The sequence below is a fragment of the Equus przewalskii genome, chromosome 28 (assembly GCF_037783145.1).
Source record: "Equus przewalskii isolate Varuska chromosome 28, EquPr2, whole genome shotgun sequence".
In the NCBI taxonomy this organism is placed as follows: domain Eukaryota; kingdom Metazoa; phylum Chordata; class Mammalia; order Perissodactyla; family Equidae; genus Equus; species Equus przewalskii.
This window is the reverse complement of record NC_091858.1, coordinates 979,175-993,235: the sequence shown is the minus strand read 5'-3', so window position 1 is coordinate 993,235 and position 14,061 is coordinate 979,175. Positions and strand designations below refer to the sequence as shown.

The 14,061-nt window shown below is 39.9% G+C and overlaps 1 protein-coding gene across 25 annotated transcripts in view; it reads left to right on the top strand.

The window, feature by feature from the left end:
* Positions 1–14,061, top strand: part of PSD3 (pleckstrin and Sec7 domain containing 3) — a 644,089-nt gene that overhangs the window by 432,173 nt on the left and 197,855 nt on the right. Inside the window, exon 1 of one of the 25 annotated variants that reach the window (XM_070598628.1) lies at positions 8,102–8,641. The exons of the other annotated variants lie outside the window; for them this stretch is intronic. Within the exon in view, the coding sequence (XP_070454729.1) occupies positions 8,426–8,641 (216 nt within the window). The 5' untranslated portion in view covers positions 8,102–8,425. Of the gene's footprint in view, positions 1–8,101; positions 8,642–14,061 lie in introns of those variants that run through there. 25 annotated transcript variants of the gene reach the window in all.

Sequence of the window (14,061 nt, the reverse complement as noted above, 5' to 3'; positions counted from 1 at the left end):
CTCGAAATTATTGATTTTAGGATTATAAAGAAAAGCATAGTCTTTGATGTGAAGATCTGATTTTCCCTTTAACAGCAGAATTTTAAGTTTTTGTCTCAGAGGAGGATGGCTGCTTTTGTAGGACAGAAAGCCGTTGTAATGATGCTGCTGCTCTTTTGGAAGCTTTTGATTTCAGCTTTATAAAGAAGGATTTAACACCTTAGAAAACATCAGAACATGAGAAGTTGTGATCTTCCTTTCTTTTTGGTGACTTTCATATTTATAGTCGTACATTCATGGACTTACAACAGGAGGTGTTGAAGATGCTGTAACCCAGTCACCTCATTTTACAGGTGACACCACCTGGCACCATGCGTTTGTTTCTCTGATGTCTTACCACGACAGGGAGGCTGCATGAGGGCAGGGCTGGATTTCCCTGTTCACTGTTGTGTCCCAGTGGGCCCTCATTTAGGTTTGCTGAGCAAATGAAGAACCTAGGACTTGGGGAGAGAAGAGATTTACCAAGATTGTCCAGCCAGTAAGTAGCAAAATCTGACCTAGAAACTTCATCTTCTGACTACAAATTTTGTGCCTTTTCCATGATTAAAAAAAGTAAACTTTGACTTGGGAGTCTTAATTATTTGGGAGCCTTAATCTGTACAGAAAAATCAGAATCAGAGATCTTGTCAAGATGCCAGCGTAGGCAGACTCTGAACTCCACTCCTCCCACGAACACAACCAGGTTACAACTATTCTTGGAAAAATTACCCTGAAGAGAAAACTGAAGACTGGGTAAAAAGAACCCCCACAACAAGAAACAGTCCTGCCTGAGGTGGAAGAGGCAGAAATTCCTTCCGGATAGGAACAAAGCCACCTTCATGAGCCATGGACCTTCACAGCTGGCCGGCAGGAGCCACCCTAAGGTACACAGTCCTCCTTGGAGAAGTGGGGTCCTTAGCAGGGGCCCATTACCCTTCAGACTCAGCACAACTGAGGCAAGTGTCCTACTCTCTGGCTTCGCTGGCTATTAACTGCAGTGCAGAATATCCACAGAAAAGCTATCAGATGAAAGCTGATAAGACCCGGGTCTTAAAGGGCCCAAGCACAAATTCACCCATCTCAAAGAACAACCTAAAATCTCCAACAAGAAAGGCGCACAGTCCCTGGGTGAAAAGAGACTCACCTGGTAGGCTCTGGGTGCATCTTGGTGAAAGATGAGACCTCTCCAGAGGCTGAGACATTGGTGGCAGCCATTGTTGTGACCTAGTACAGGCATCCTGACACACACACTGGCAGATGTCATTGGAGTTCTTCCCCTGGCCTGATAGCCCAAGGGTCTGCCACAGCCACTAGAGTGCAGATTTAATCCAGTTCAGCCAGGGCAGGCAGCCCACCCTAAGGACCAGCCCCACCCAAAAGCAAGCCCTCAGGCTACTTGTGGGCCTGCATTGACTGGGTGCCTTGATCCTCTATAGGCAGGCAAGTGTGTCCACCTCTGTGGGGCAGGGCCTGTGTGAGGAACAGGTGAACTGTGGGGAACGTTGGTGGAGAGGTTGGGGTGTCTGCAGTGGGGTGACTGCATACACTCCAGGGGTTTGGGAAGTGTGCATGGACCAGGGCTGTGTTGACAGTTGTGTGGACCTGTGGGGCTGAGGCTTATCAGTGGGAGAAGACCTTTGCTCCACAAACAGCCACAAAGAAGATTGGCCCCACCTTCCAAAGCCTGAAACAACTGGGTGCTCTCTGGTCTAGGGCCAGCCCCACTCAGCTGTACTCCTAAGAGAGCTGACAACAGCTTTGCAGGCCTGAGAAGTACAGTAACTGTAAGTCCCTGAGCCTAGCAACCAGCTACACTGGGTACCTACCCAATTATCAGGAGAACTGCAACAGGAATGTGCTATTGGGCCTTGTAGCCGATGGCGCTGTGTGTCCCCCAACCCAGTTTACAAACAGCTTGCCAAGGACGGAAAGACTAGACTCCCTGGGTACCTGCAGTAAGAGCAACCCTGCAACAGCAGAAGGACACAAGTAGCACACACAGGGGTCACTTTTGGATCATTTGAAACTGGTGACGAGAGGGAAGCACAGCTGGGCCTCAAAAGGCATCTCTTACATAAGGCCTCTTCTTTAAGATTAGGAGACATAGCTGACTCATGTAATACATAGATATAAGCACAGAGAAAGAGGCATAATGAAGAGGCAAAGGAATACATTCCAAGCAAGGGAACAGGACAAAACCCCAGAAAAAGGACTAAACGAAACAGAAATAAGCAATCTACCTGACAAAGAGTTCAAACAAAACCTCATAAGGATGCTCACTGCTGTTGGGAGAGACTGGATGAACACAGTGAGAATGTCAACAAAGAGTTGGAAAATATAAAAAAGAACCAATCAGAAATGAAGAATACAATACTGGAAATGAAAAATTCACTAGAGGGACTCATAGCAGAGTAGATGATACAGAAGAATGGATCACCAAGCTGGGTGAAAGACTAGAGGAAATCACCCAAGCTGAACACATAAAAAAGAATTAGACAGAATGAGAACAGTCTAAGGGAACTCTGGGACAATATCAAGCACACTAACATTTGTATTATAGGTGTCTCAGAAGGAGAAGAGAGAGACAAAGGGGCAAAGAATCTATTTGAGGAAAAGATAGCTGAAAACTTTCCTAACCTAAGGAAAGAAAGAGGTGTCCAAGTACAGGAAGCACAGAGAGCACCAAAAAAGATGAACACCAACAGGCTGACACCGAGACACATTATAATTAAAATATCCAAAGTTAAAGATAAAGAGAGAATCCTAAAAGCGGCAAGAGAAAGGCAACAGGTGACATACAAAAGATAGGCCATAAGGCTCTTGGTGGACTTCTCAGCCAAGACCCAACAGCCTAGAAGAGACTGGCATGACGTATTTAAAGTGCTGAAAGGAAAAAACCTATAGCCAAGAATATTATATCCAGCAAGGTTATCATTCAAAATAGAAGGAGAGATAAAGAGCCTCCCAGACAAGCAAAAATTAAAGGAGTTTATCACCAAGAAACCAGTTCTACAAGAAATGATGAAGGGACTTATTTATAAGTGGGAAAGAGAAGACCACAAATTGGGATAAGAAAATTATCAAAAAAAAAAAAAAAAAACCAACAGGCAATTAAATCACTGGTAAAGGCAAAAATACCGTAAAGGTAGCAGATTAACCACCCACGAAGATAATATGTAGGTTAAAAGACAAAAGCATGAAAATTACCTATTTCAGTGATAAGAGGGTAATGGATAGACACAAAATGAGAGATTAGATATGATTTCAGAAACATAAAATGTGGCAGGAGGGGAGTGAAAAAGTAGAGCTTTTAGTAAAAGGTCAAGCTAAAGAGACTGTCAACTCAATATAGATTGCTATAAATGTAGAATATTATATAGGAACCTCATGGTAATCACAAACCAGAAACCTATAACTAAACAAGTAAGAGGAAAGAAATCAAACATATTACTAAAGAAAGCCATCAAACCACAAGGGAAGAAAGCAAGAGAAGAAGAAAGGTACAGAGAAGAACTACTAAAATACCAAGAAAGAAAAAGTAAGAAAGTGGCAATAAATACATTTTTATCAATAGCTACTTTAAATGTCAATGGAATAAATGCTCCAATCAAAAGACATAGGGTAGCCGATTGGATGAAAAAACAAGACCCATATATATGCTGTGTACAAGAAACACACTTCAGACCCAGAGACACTCACAAACTGAAAGTGAAAGGATGGAAAAAGATACTCCATGCAAGTGGTAAAGAAAAGAAAGCAGGGGTAGCAATACTTAAATCAGAGAAAATAGACTTTAAAACAAAAACTGAGACAAGCGACAAAGAAGGGCACTACATAATGATAAAGGGAACAAGCCAAGAAGAGGCTATAATACTTTTAAATATCCATGCATCCAACATATGAGTGCCTAAATATATAAAGCCATTATTAACAGACATGAAAAGAGAAATAGACAGTCACACAATAATAGTAGGAGACTTTATCACTCCACTTACACCAATGGGTAGATCATCCAAACAGAAGATCAATAAGGAAGCATTGGCTTTAAGTGACACATTAGATCAAATGGACTTAATTGATGCATACAGAACATTCCATCCAAAAACTACAGAGTACACGTTCTTTTCAAATGCATGTGGAAGATTCTCCATGATTGATAACATAATAGGCCACAAAACAAGTCTTAATAAATTTAAGAAGATCAAACTAATATCAAGCATCCTTTCTGACCACAAAGGTATGAAACTAGAAATCAACTACAGGAACAAAATCAGAAAAGCCACAAAAATGTGGAGATTAAACAAAATGTTACTGAACAATTGAGTCAATGAAGAAATCAAAGGAGAAATAAAAAAATACCTGGAGACATATGAAAATGAAAACAAGACATGGCAAAATCTATGGGATACAGCGAAAGCAGTTCTAAGAGGGAAATTTATAGCAATTCAGGCCTACCTCAACAAAGAAGAAAAATCCAAAATAAACAATCTAACAGTGCACCTAAAAGAACTGGAAAAAGAGGAACAAACAAAGCCTAAAAGCAGCAGAAGGAAGGAAATAATAAAAATCAGAGCAGAAATAAATGAAATAAAGACTAAAACAAACTAGAAATTAATGAAACCAAAAGATGGTTCTTTGAAAAGATAAAAAAAAAAAATGGCAAACATTTAGCTAGACTCACCAAGAGAAGAAGAGCAAAGGCTCAAATAAATAAAATCAGAAATGAAAGAGAAGAAATTACAACAGACACCTCAGAAATACAAAAGATTTATAAGAGAATATCATGAAAAGCTATACTCTAACAAATTGGATAATCTAGAAGAAATGGATAAATTCTTAGAATCATGCAACCTTCCAAAACTGGATCAAGAAGAAATAGAGAATTTGAATAGACTACTAAGGAGATCAAAACAGTAATCCAAAACCTCCCAAAAAATAAAAGTCCAGGACCAGACGGCTTCCCTGGTGAATTGTCCGAATGATTTAAAGAAGACTTAATACCTGTCCTTCTCAAACTCTTCCAAAAAATTGAAGAGGAGAGGAGGCTTCCTGTCTCATTCTACGAATCCAACATTATCCTGATACCAAAACTAAACAAGGACAACACAAAAAAAGAAAATTACAGGCTAATATTACTGATGAACATGGATGCAAAAATCCTCAACAAAATACTAGCAAATCGAAAACAGCAATATATTAAAAAGTTCATAGATCAAGATCAAATGGGACTTATTCCATTGATGCAGAGATGGTTCAACATCTGCAAATCAATCAACGTGATACATCACATTAACAAAATGAAGAATAAAAACCACGTGATCATCTCAATAGATGCAGAGAAATCATTTGACAAGATACAGCATCCATTTATGATAAAAACTCTAAATAAAGTGGGTATAGAAGGAAAATACCTGAACAATAAGGGCCATATATGACAAACCCACAGCTAATATCATTCTCAATGGAGAAAAACTGAAAGCTATCCCTCTAAGAACAGGAACCAGACAAGGATGCCCACTTTCATCTCTCTTATTTAACATCGTATTGGAAGTCCTAGCCAGAGCAGTCTGGCAAGAAAAAGAAATAAAATGTGTCCAAATTGGAAAAGAAGAAGTGAAACTGTCACTCTTTTCAGATGACATGATTTTATACCTAGAAAACCCTAAAGATTCCACTAAAAAACTTTTAGAAATAATAATGAATACAGTCCAGTTGCAGGATACAAAATCAACATACAAAAATCAATAACGTTTCTATACACTAACAATGAAGTAACAGAAAGAGAAATCAAGAATACAATCCCATTTACAGTTGCAACAAAAGAATGAAATACCTAGGAATAAACTTAACCCAAAAGGCAAAAGATCTGTACACCAAAAACTATAAAACGTTGTTGAAAGAAATTGAAGAAAACACAAAGAAATGGAAAGATAGTCCGTGCCCTTGGGTTGGAAGAATTAACATAGTTAAAATTTGCATACTTCCTAAAACAATCTATAGATTCAACACAATCCCTATCAAAGTTCCAACAACATTTTTCACAGAAATAGAACAAAGAATCCTAAAATTTATATGGACCAACAGAAGACCCTGAATGGCCAGAGGAAGCTTGAGAAAAAAGAACAAAGCAGGAGGTATCACACTCTCTGATTTCAAAATATACTACAAAGCTATAGTAACCAAACCAGCATGGTACCAACACAAAAACAGACACACAGATCACTGGAACAGAACTGAGAGCCCAGAAATAAAACCTCACGTGTATGGACAGCTTTTCGACAAGGGAGCCAAGAGCATGCAATGGAGAAAGGAGAGTCTCTTCAATAAATGGTGTTGGGAAAACTGGACAGCCACATGCAAAAGAAGGAAAGTAGACCATTCGCTTACACCATGCACAAAGATCAACTCAGAATGAATTAACGATTTCAATGTAAGACCTGAAACCATGAAATTTCTAGAATAAAACATAGGCACTACGCTCTTTGATATTGGTCTTAGCAGCATATTTTCAAGTACCATGTCTGACCAGGCAAGGAAAACAAAAGAAAAAATGAATAAATGGGACTACATCAACCTCAAAAGCTTCTGCACAGCAAAGGAAACCATCAACAAAACGAAAAGACAACCTAACAATTGGGAGAAGATATTTGCAAATCATATATCAGATAAGGGGTTAATATCCAAAATATACAAAGATCTCATATGTCTCAACAACAAAAAAACCCCAACAACCCAGTTAAAAAATGGGCAAAAGATCTGAACAGAGATTTCTCTAAGAAGATATATGGATGCCCAACTGGTACATGAAAAGGTGCTCAGCATCATTAGCTCAGGGAAATGCAAATCAAAAGTACAATGAGGTATCACCTCACTCCAGTCAGAATGGCTATAATTAACAAGACAGCAAATAACAAGTGTTGGAGAGGATGTGGAGAAGAGGGCACCCTCATACACTTCTGGTGGGAGTGCAAACTGGTGCAGCCACTATGGAAAACAGTATGGAGTATCCTCAGAAAATTAATAATACATCTACCATATGATCCAGCTCTCCCACTGCTGGGTATTTATCCACAGAAATTGAAAACACAAATGCATAAAGATACATGTACCCCTATGTTCATTGCAGGCTTATTCACAATAGGCAAGACTCGGGAGCAACCAAGGTGCCCATCAAGGGACGAATGGATAAAGAAGGTGTGGTACTTACAATGGAATACTGCTCAGCCATAAAAACTGATGAAATGCAGACATTTGTGACAACATGGATGGACCTTGAGGATATTATGCTGAGTGAAATAAGTCAGAAGGAGAAAGTCAAATACCATATGATCTCACTCATAAGTAGAAGATAAAAACTATAACAAACAAACACATAGAGACAGAGATTGGATTGGTGATTACCTGAGGGGAAGGAAGTGGAGGGGAGGGCAAAAGAGATGATTAGGCACACATGTGAAGTGATGGCTTGTAATTACTCTTTGGTGGTGAACATGATGTAGTCTATCCAGAATTCAAAATATATTGTGATGTACATCTGAAAGTTATATAATGTTATTTAATGTTACTGCAATAAAAAAATAATAAATCACAATTGTACACAGTTTACATTTTTGGATATTGTCTTTCAAGCGTAGAAACAACGTATTTCATTGAACCCATATGGTACAACTGATTGCTTGAAGGTATTTTTATCCATATGTTTTATAGATGAAGAAAGTTGGGCTTTGAAAGGCTTAATTTACCAGGAGTTAGACAGAATCAGAGCCAGGATTCCAGTCTGGTTTTGTGCCTCCGAGCTTCATTAGCTTTCTGCTTTTGCCTTTTACGTGGAGGTCGGTGTTCCTCAATCGGAGGAATTACCCAGGCCCGTAAGTAACGGTACCTGAAATGATTTAGCTCAGCCCTTATGTGTTACAGATCTTAATACCTGTAGAATTTAAGTAAGTGCTGGCTTAGGCTAGAGGTCTGTATTTAAAAGGCAGCAAAAGAAGCCTCACTTCCCAGTTTCTTTCATCTGTGGTCGTCAGCCTTCACTTCCTGTGTTGTCTGAGTTGAAGGCCTTTTCTGCCTCCTTTTTTTTCTCATTCCCCCGTAATTGGACTTGAATTTCCGTATTTTGGTCCTAAATGATTTGCAGGCTTTAAATCCTTCCTACTAAACGGTAGATACCCCTGAGATAGAAAGGTATTAAACTAGTTCGAAGATTAACATCTCTAGCTAGAAGAAAGAGACTGCCTTTTTTTTGTCTTTATTGAGGAGAATGGAGAGGAACGATGACAAACCAGGAAATGAGTGGAAGCCGCTGTAACATGACACATTTGTCCACACTCTGTGAAACTAGTAAACCTCTTCTTATCCAACGAAATTTTTGTTTAGGCTCAACTGGACTAATTTCTTGGGACTCAGCATGATCTTATCACATCTCCACTTAAGTAAACCCATCTGCCAGCCACCTTTTGGCAGAGGTCGTATATGGGTCCTGCTGCTGTTTCTTATACACAAAGAGTGGAGGTTTCAAGAGAGGTGGTGGTCTGCAGTGTCGCGCTTTGGTGCAGGAGAAAGGCAGCTGCCTAGCCTCAGGATCTACTCTGTGGAGATTCCGATGTTCACTTCTTCTAGAAGGGTATGTTAGAAACATTGACCTTTTAAAAGCATAACCCTATGAAGTAGGATTTCTCACTTTTAAAAATAACTTTTCCTTTTTCCCCTAATAATTTATACATTCTTTACCTGGTACCAAATTCTTGTATCTTGTGTAAAATGTCCATTTAGCCAAAGGTACTAAGAGACTGTGTGGTAGTTCTATAACCTTACTCTTTTGTTCCCTCTTTCTGTATTTTTAAAGAATCGTAATTAGATGTTGTAATCAAGCCTGCTCTCCATGAAGATGTAGTCTGTGCTGTACCTTCCATCCTGTTCTTTCTTTTCTGTTCTTAACTGGCTGAAGAGTCAAGGGCAGGAGATGGATGTATTGGCTAGAAAAGGCACTTAATTCTGGTCATCTTTCATTTTCTTTCTCTTGATTTCCTTGATGCTGTTGTGAGTTCCAGTAATGGGGTTTGTGGTAGATTGTCTGCAGAGATGGTCACCTGTAATTCTTCCCATCCCTATGTGCACATGCTGTTCCACCCTTCAGGAGAGTGGAGTCTCTTGCCCCTTCCCTTGAAGTCTGGGCTGGCCTAGTGTGACCGAATGTGGCAGAAGTGATTCTGTGACAATTACAGACCTTAAGAAGGGGCGGTTTCTGAGGCACTGTGTAAGGAAGGAAATCCAAGCTCTCCTGCTGGAGAGGGAAGTGTGTATAGTGGGAGCAGCGAGGTTCTGCGCTGCAGCCAGCACTGCTCGCAGACGTGGGAGTGAGGACCTTGGGTCTCCAGCCCCAGGTGAGCCTGGCCAACACCGTGGGGCAGTGAGGAGCAGCCTCTCTGAGCTCTGCCCCAAACTGCACATCCACAGAATCATGAGCAAATAAAAAGTAGATGTGATAAGCCACTGACTTTGGGGTGGCTTGTTGCACAGCAATAGATAACTGAGACAGGACGTTTATATCTTCCAAGGCTTCCTCCTCTTCTCACGTCTGGTTACTGTTTGTTCATGTGCATCTATGATGTTATATTCCTGAGACCTGCTAACTGGTCAGTGTTCGATTGTGGTAAAAATTTGTTAAACATTCTTTAGCAGCTGTTTCTCATTGTATTCCTTACCAGTTCTGTATCTGTCCTCTCTTGGAGCAGATGTGTCTCCTGAAATGCCCCTGAGAGGTCATTTCTCTGGGCACTCAGTGACGCCATTTCTTATAGTTGTTTATGGGAGGCAAAAAATTACTCCCCTAAAAGAAAAACAATGAAAAAAAATGACTTATTTTCTCTAAAGGGCATTTCCTGCTACCAGATTAGACCATACTTACCTCTCAGACTCCATGAATAGCTTATTGGTGGGCAAAGAACAAAACAGAAGGATCTGGGATAAAAATAAAGCGAAAGTTCAGACAATCTAGGGAGAGTTTGCAATGTATATTTTCTGTTCAGACTGTAAGTATTCCCTGAAAAACTTAGAAGGTAGTTATTTAGTCTTCTTTTAAATTTTGTGGAAGGATCTGAAACCATTTTTAAAAGTACAACTTTTAATTTCCTGAGTAGAATGAATGCTTGTTCTGAGGTCCTTGTATCAGCTTCTGTGAGCAATTTCCCTTGAAAGCTCAAGGTAGTATTTTTCTCATTTTGTTGTCAGTTTTTTGTACTTTAATTAAGGATCTATCAGTTTTTTTCTGTTGTTTTTCTGCCTAGCAATTCCTTTCCCCAAACTCTCCCGAACGGTTGATTAAAAATAATGACTGGGATCATGTTTGATCCAGGGCAGTAAAATTTAAGTATCAGATGGATGGAAGAGGCTGAGTTTAGAGGATCTAAGTTGCCTTTGTTAATTGACAGAGAGAATCATATCAAGCCCATCTTATTGTTTTGTTTACTGTTTCCCATACTTCCAGTCATTCATTTGACTGGAATTCCATGAGCTCGGTAGTCAATAGTTAGAATCAATGTTTTCCTGTATGATGAAGAAGGTTCTTTTTGCAGGTGGGAAGGAGAGAATTTTCTAGAGAGGACAGAGGAGAATGGTTTTTAGGAGCAAATTCTCTTTCCCTAGTTTCATTTAAAAGTAAGTATTATTTTCAACCTTACCTGAGTACATGTGAATTTCTACTTGGTCACCAACCCTAAAATACGATTACAGGCTATTTATATATTTTTTCCAGTTTTTTCAAGCACGTTTCAACTATGCATATCTTCTCTTTCAGTTATATTTTAGATTTCTGAAAAACGGTGGCTACATACTCTTAACCTCTAAGGCAGTGTTTCCCGCTGGACATTTGGCAATGTTTGGAGACGTTTTTGATTGTTACAGCTTGGGACAGATAGGTGTTACTTGTATTTAATGGATAGAGGCCAAAGATGCTGCTAAACATGCTGCGGTGCATGGTATCTGACATACAGGAGGCAATCAGTAAGTTCTTGTTGAATGGATGGGTGAGAGGTCAGCGAATGTAACATTGGATATAGTGTGTCTTCTCTTCCTTCTCTTTCCTTGGAAGTTACTGAGGGTAGGCAGGCTTTGTTAAAGATCGAATTTTGTTGTTAGTGCTGTGGAGTCAATTCTGACTCCTAGCAACTCAGTGTGCAGCAGAGGGGAGCCCTGCCTGGTCTTTCTGTACCATCCTCACCTTCTGGTGCTATATCAGATGATGCTCCACTGCTATTCATAGGGTTTTCATAGCCAGTTTTTTGGAAGTGAGTGGCCAGGTCCTTCTTCCTTGTCTCTTAGTCTGGAAGCTCCGCTGAAGTCTGTCCACCATGGGGGACCATGTTGGTATTTGAAATCCCGGTGGCATCACAGCAGCATGCAGCCTCCACAGTATGACAAAGAACAGACAGGTTGTGTGATTCCCTGATCTGGAAATGAACCCAGGCTGTGGTGGTGAGAGTGCCGAATCTTAACCACCAGACCTCCAGATCAAATTGCTAGTTCAGAAATAACATGGCCTTTTTATTAATATGCATATATAAAGGAGTTTTGCAATTCCTTCACACAATGACAGAGATCAAAGCTAGATAAGTTTTTAATTATAATGTGACGTGTGTGTGTTTATATTGGAGAATACTTGCCACTTATCAGCCAGAGAGATGTATTAACAGATGAGAATTGTGAGGTTGACGATCATGCCATGTTATCTTCATCCCTGAACTGTCAGGTCTTAATTTTGTTGTCCTGTGGTTGTGGAATGAATGAGGTTTTTGAAGCTTTTCCAAAGTAACATTTCAGATTAAGAACATCTCAAAAGAACTGGTACATTGGGGAAAAAACCCAGGATACTACTTGTAATTAGAAAAAAGCAATTCTTTAGTGTATTTCTTACTTTTGAAAGTCAAGGACTAGTATGCCAGATGATGCCCCTATTTTAGAAAAGGGGAAGTTTTTTTAACTTTAGGATGCTTTTTTTTTGTAGTCTCCATGGAATTCAGGCTTTGCTACCTTAGTGAAAGAGGAAATAAATGAATGCGATAAATAATGAGAGTTGTTTTTACTGGGTGGAAACATTGCATTGCAGCGACATTACTGAGAAAAATTGTATCAGGAACTTGCTCACTAGGAAGGTTTAGCGGGGGATTTATTTCCCTCTCCAATGGAGTAGGTCAGAGACAGGGATGTGAAAGATTCCCTCCCAGAATGGCGTTTATAGTTTTCATAGCATCCTCATTTTATTCAAGGCTTGGAGTAAGTGCTGGCTGTTTTGAGGAAGAACAATGTTTTAAAGGTAATGTGCGAGACAGATGCTGGGTAGCTTTTCTTAATACACAGTTGCTAAGTACTATCTGGTTAAAATGCCTGCTGTTCTAATCCATACTTCGCCAATTGCATCCTTGTTTGTTTGGGGAGCTTTAAATTCTGTTTATACCTTTTATCTTGTTGCACCCTTTTTTAACGTGGTGGCAAGTCCCCAGGGTTGCTGCAGGTGCCCACACACAGCCCTCTGTCCTGACGTAATTCCGGGTGAGACAGTCCCAATCAAGGTACCACATTTGAATAAAACTCCGTATTGAATATGGACTAATGTTAAGAACTGCTGTGGATTAAAGGAGCCAATTAATATGAAGCAAAAGGAAAAGGAAAATCAAAACTGATGTTTGCTGTTTCCTTAGCTCATTGCTTAAGCTTTTACAAATTGCCTGGTAATTATGAGAATTTGTAGGATTGTGGATTCTGAGGGGAGTTCAGTTCAGAAATCTGTGCTGACTAGCAAAGGAAGTTCAGAATCTCAAAGGGAAAAAAAAAATTAAAAAGACTTAAGGTTCCTATAGTTGATAAAATCTCCTGCATTTAAAATTATTAGTCTCTTTTTTCAATTATTACCTTTTATTTTTACTCTTTCTTTGGGTGGGAAATGGGCAGGAAAAATCAAAGTTTTCAGTCAACTTTTTGAACACTCCATTTTTGGACCAGACGTTTTGGGATACAGAGAAAATATAAGACCACAAGGAGTTTATTCTCTAGACAGAGGGAGGACTGGCACATAGCCCTCTCTCTTTCCTTCGCCTCTCCCCACTTCCTTTTCATATTCATTTTGATAGCTCATACTTCTTTTTTTCCTTTGGATAGGAAAGGGGCAACTGAAGGTGATTTGAAGACTCTTCAAACTCTGGTCCCTACAGCGTCAGCTCTTTCCCTGCCCTCTTTGTGCCCTGAGCTCTAGACCATTGAACTTCTTTCAGTTTCTCGACGCTCTTCTCCTCTCCCGTGCTTCTAGGTCTTCATCTGTGCCGTTCCCTCTGCTTCAAGCACTCCTCCCTGCTTTTACTCTGGCTAACTCATACTCATCCTTCAAGTCTTCCCTTAGATGTCCCTTCCTCTGCGAAGCCTTCCCTATTGTTGATGTCTAAGTTAAGTGTCCTTTCTGTGTACATCTGTGGCATCTGGCTTTAATTGACTTCAATGTTTACACTAGACTGTAAGTTTGGAGAAAGCAAAGACCATGTCTGTTGTGTTCATTGGTGTATCCCAGTGCCTAACACAGAGCTCTTGAGTACTGGGAATGTGTACTTAAGTGCTAAATCATGTGAAGAGAGAAACGAGGGAAGGTCGACGTGATTAGTGAAGATGAGGACTCGACCTGAAAGATAGGCTCCTTTGTGGGGGTGTTTGACACACTTTCTCCCACTTCCCTTCCTCCCTCTCTTTTGTGTTTCTCTTTTTCTTATAATAATTCCTTCATTCGTCCAGCAAATATTTTTTGGCAGCCTATGTTTCACCATTATTCTAGGTGCTGAAAATATAACAGTAAAAAATTCCTGCCTTTGTGGAATTTACATTCTGATGGACTAACTGGATAAAAACAGGTTAAATATGAGTATAGAAAGTCGCTTAGCAGGCTGGCGGGGCAATGAGGAGGCCACCTTGATGGATACGGCATGTTGCAAGATCAGTCTCTGAGTAGTTCCCTTAAGAACATGGTTTTACTTTGGAAAGTAGGTGGTTAATGGAGAAGTACAT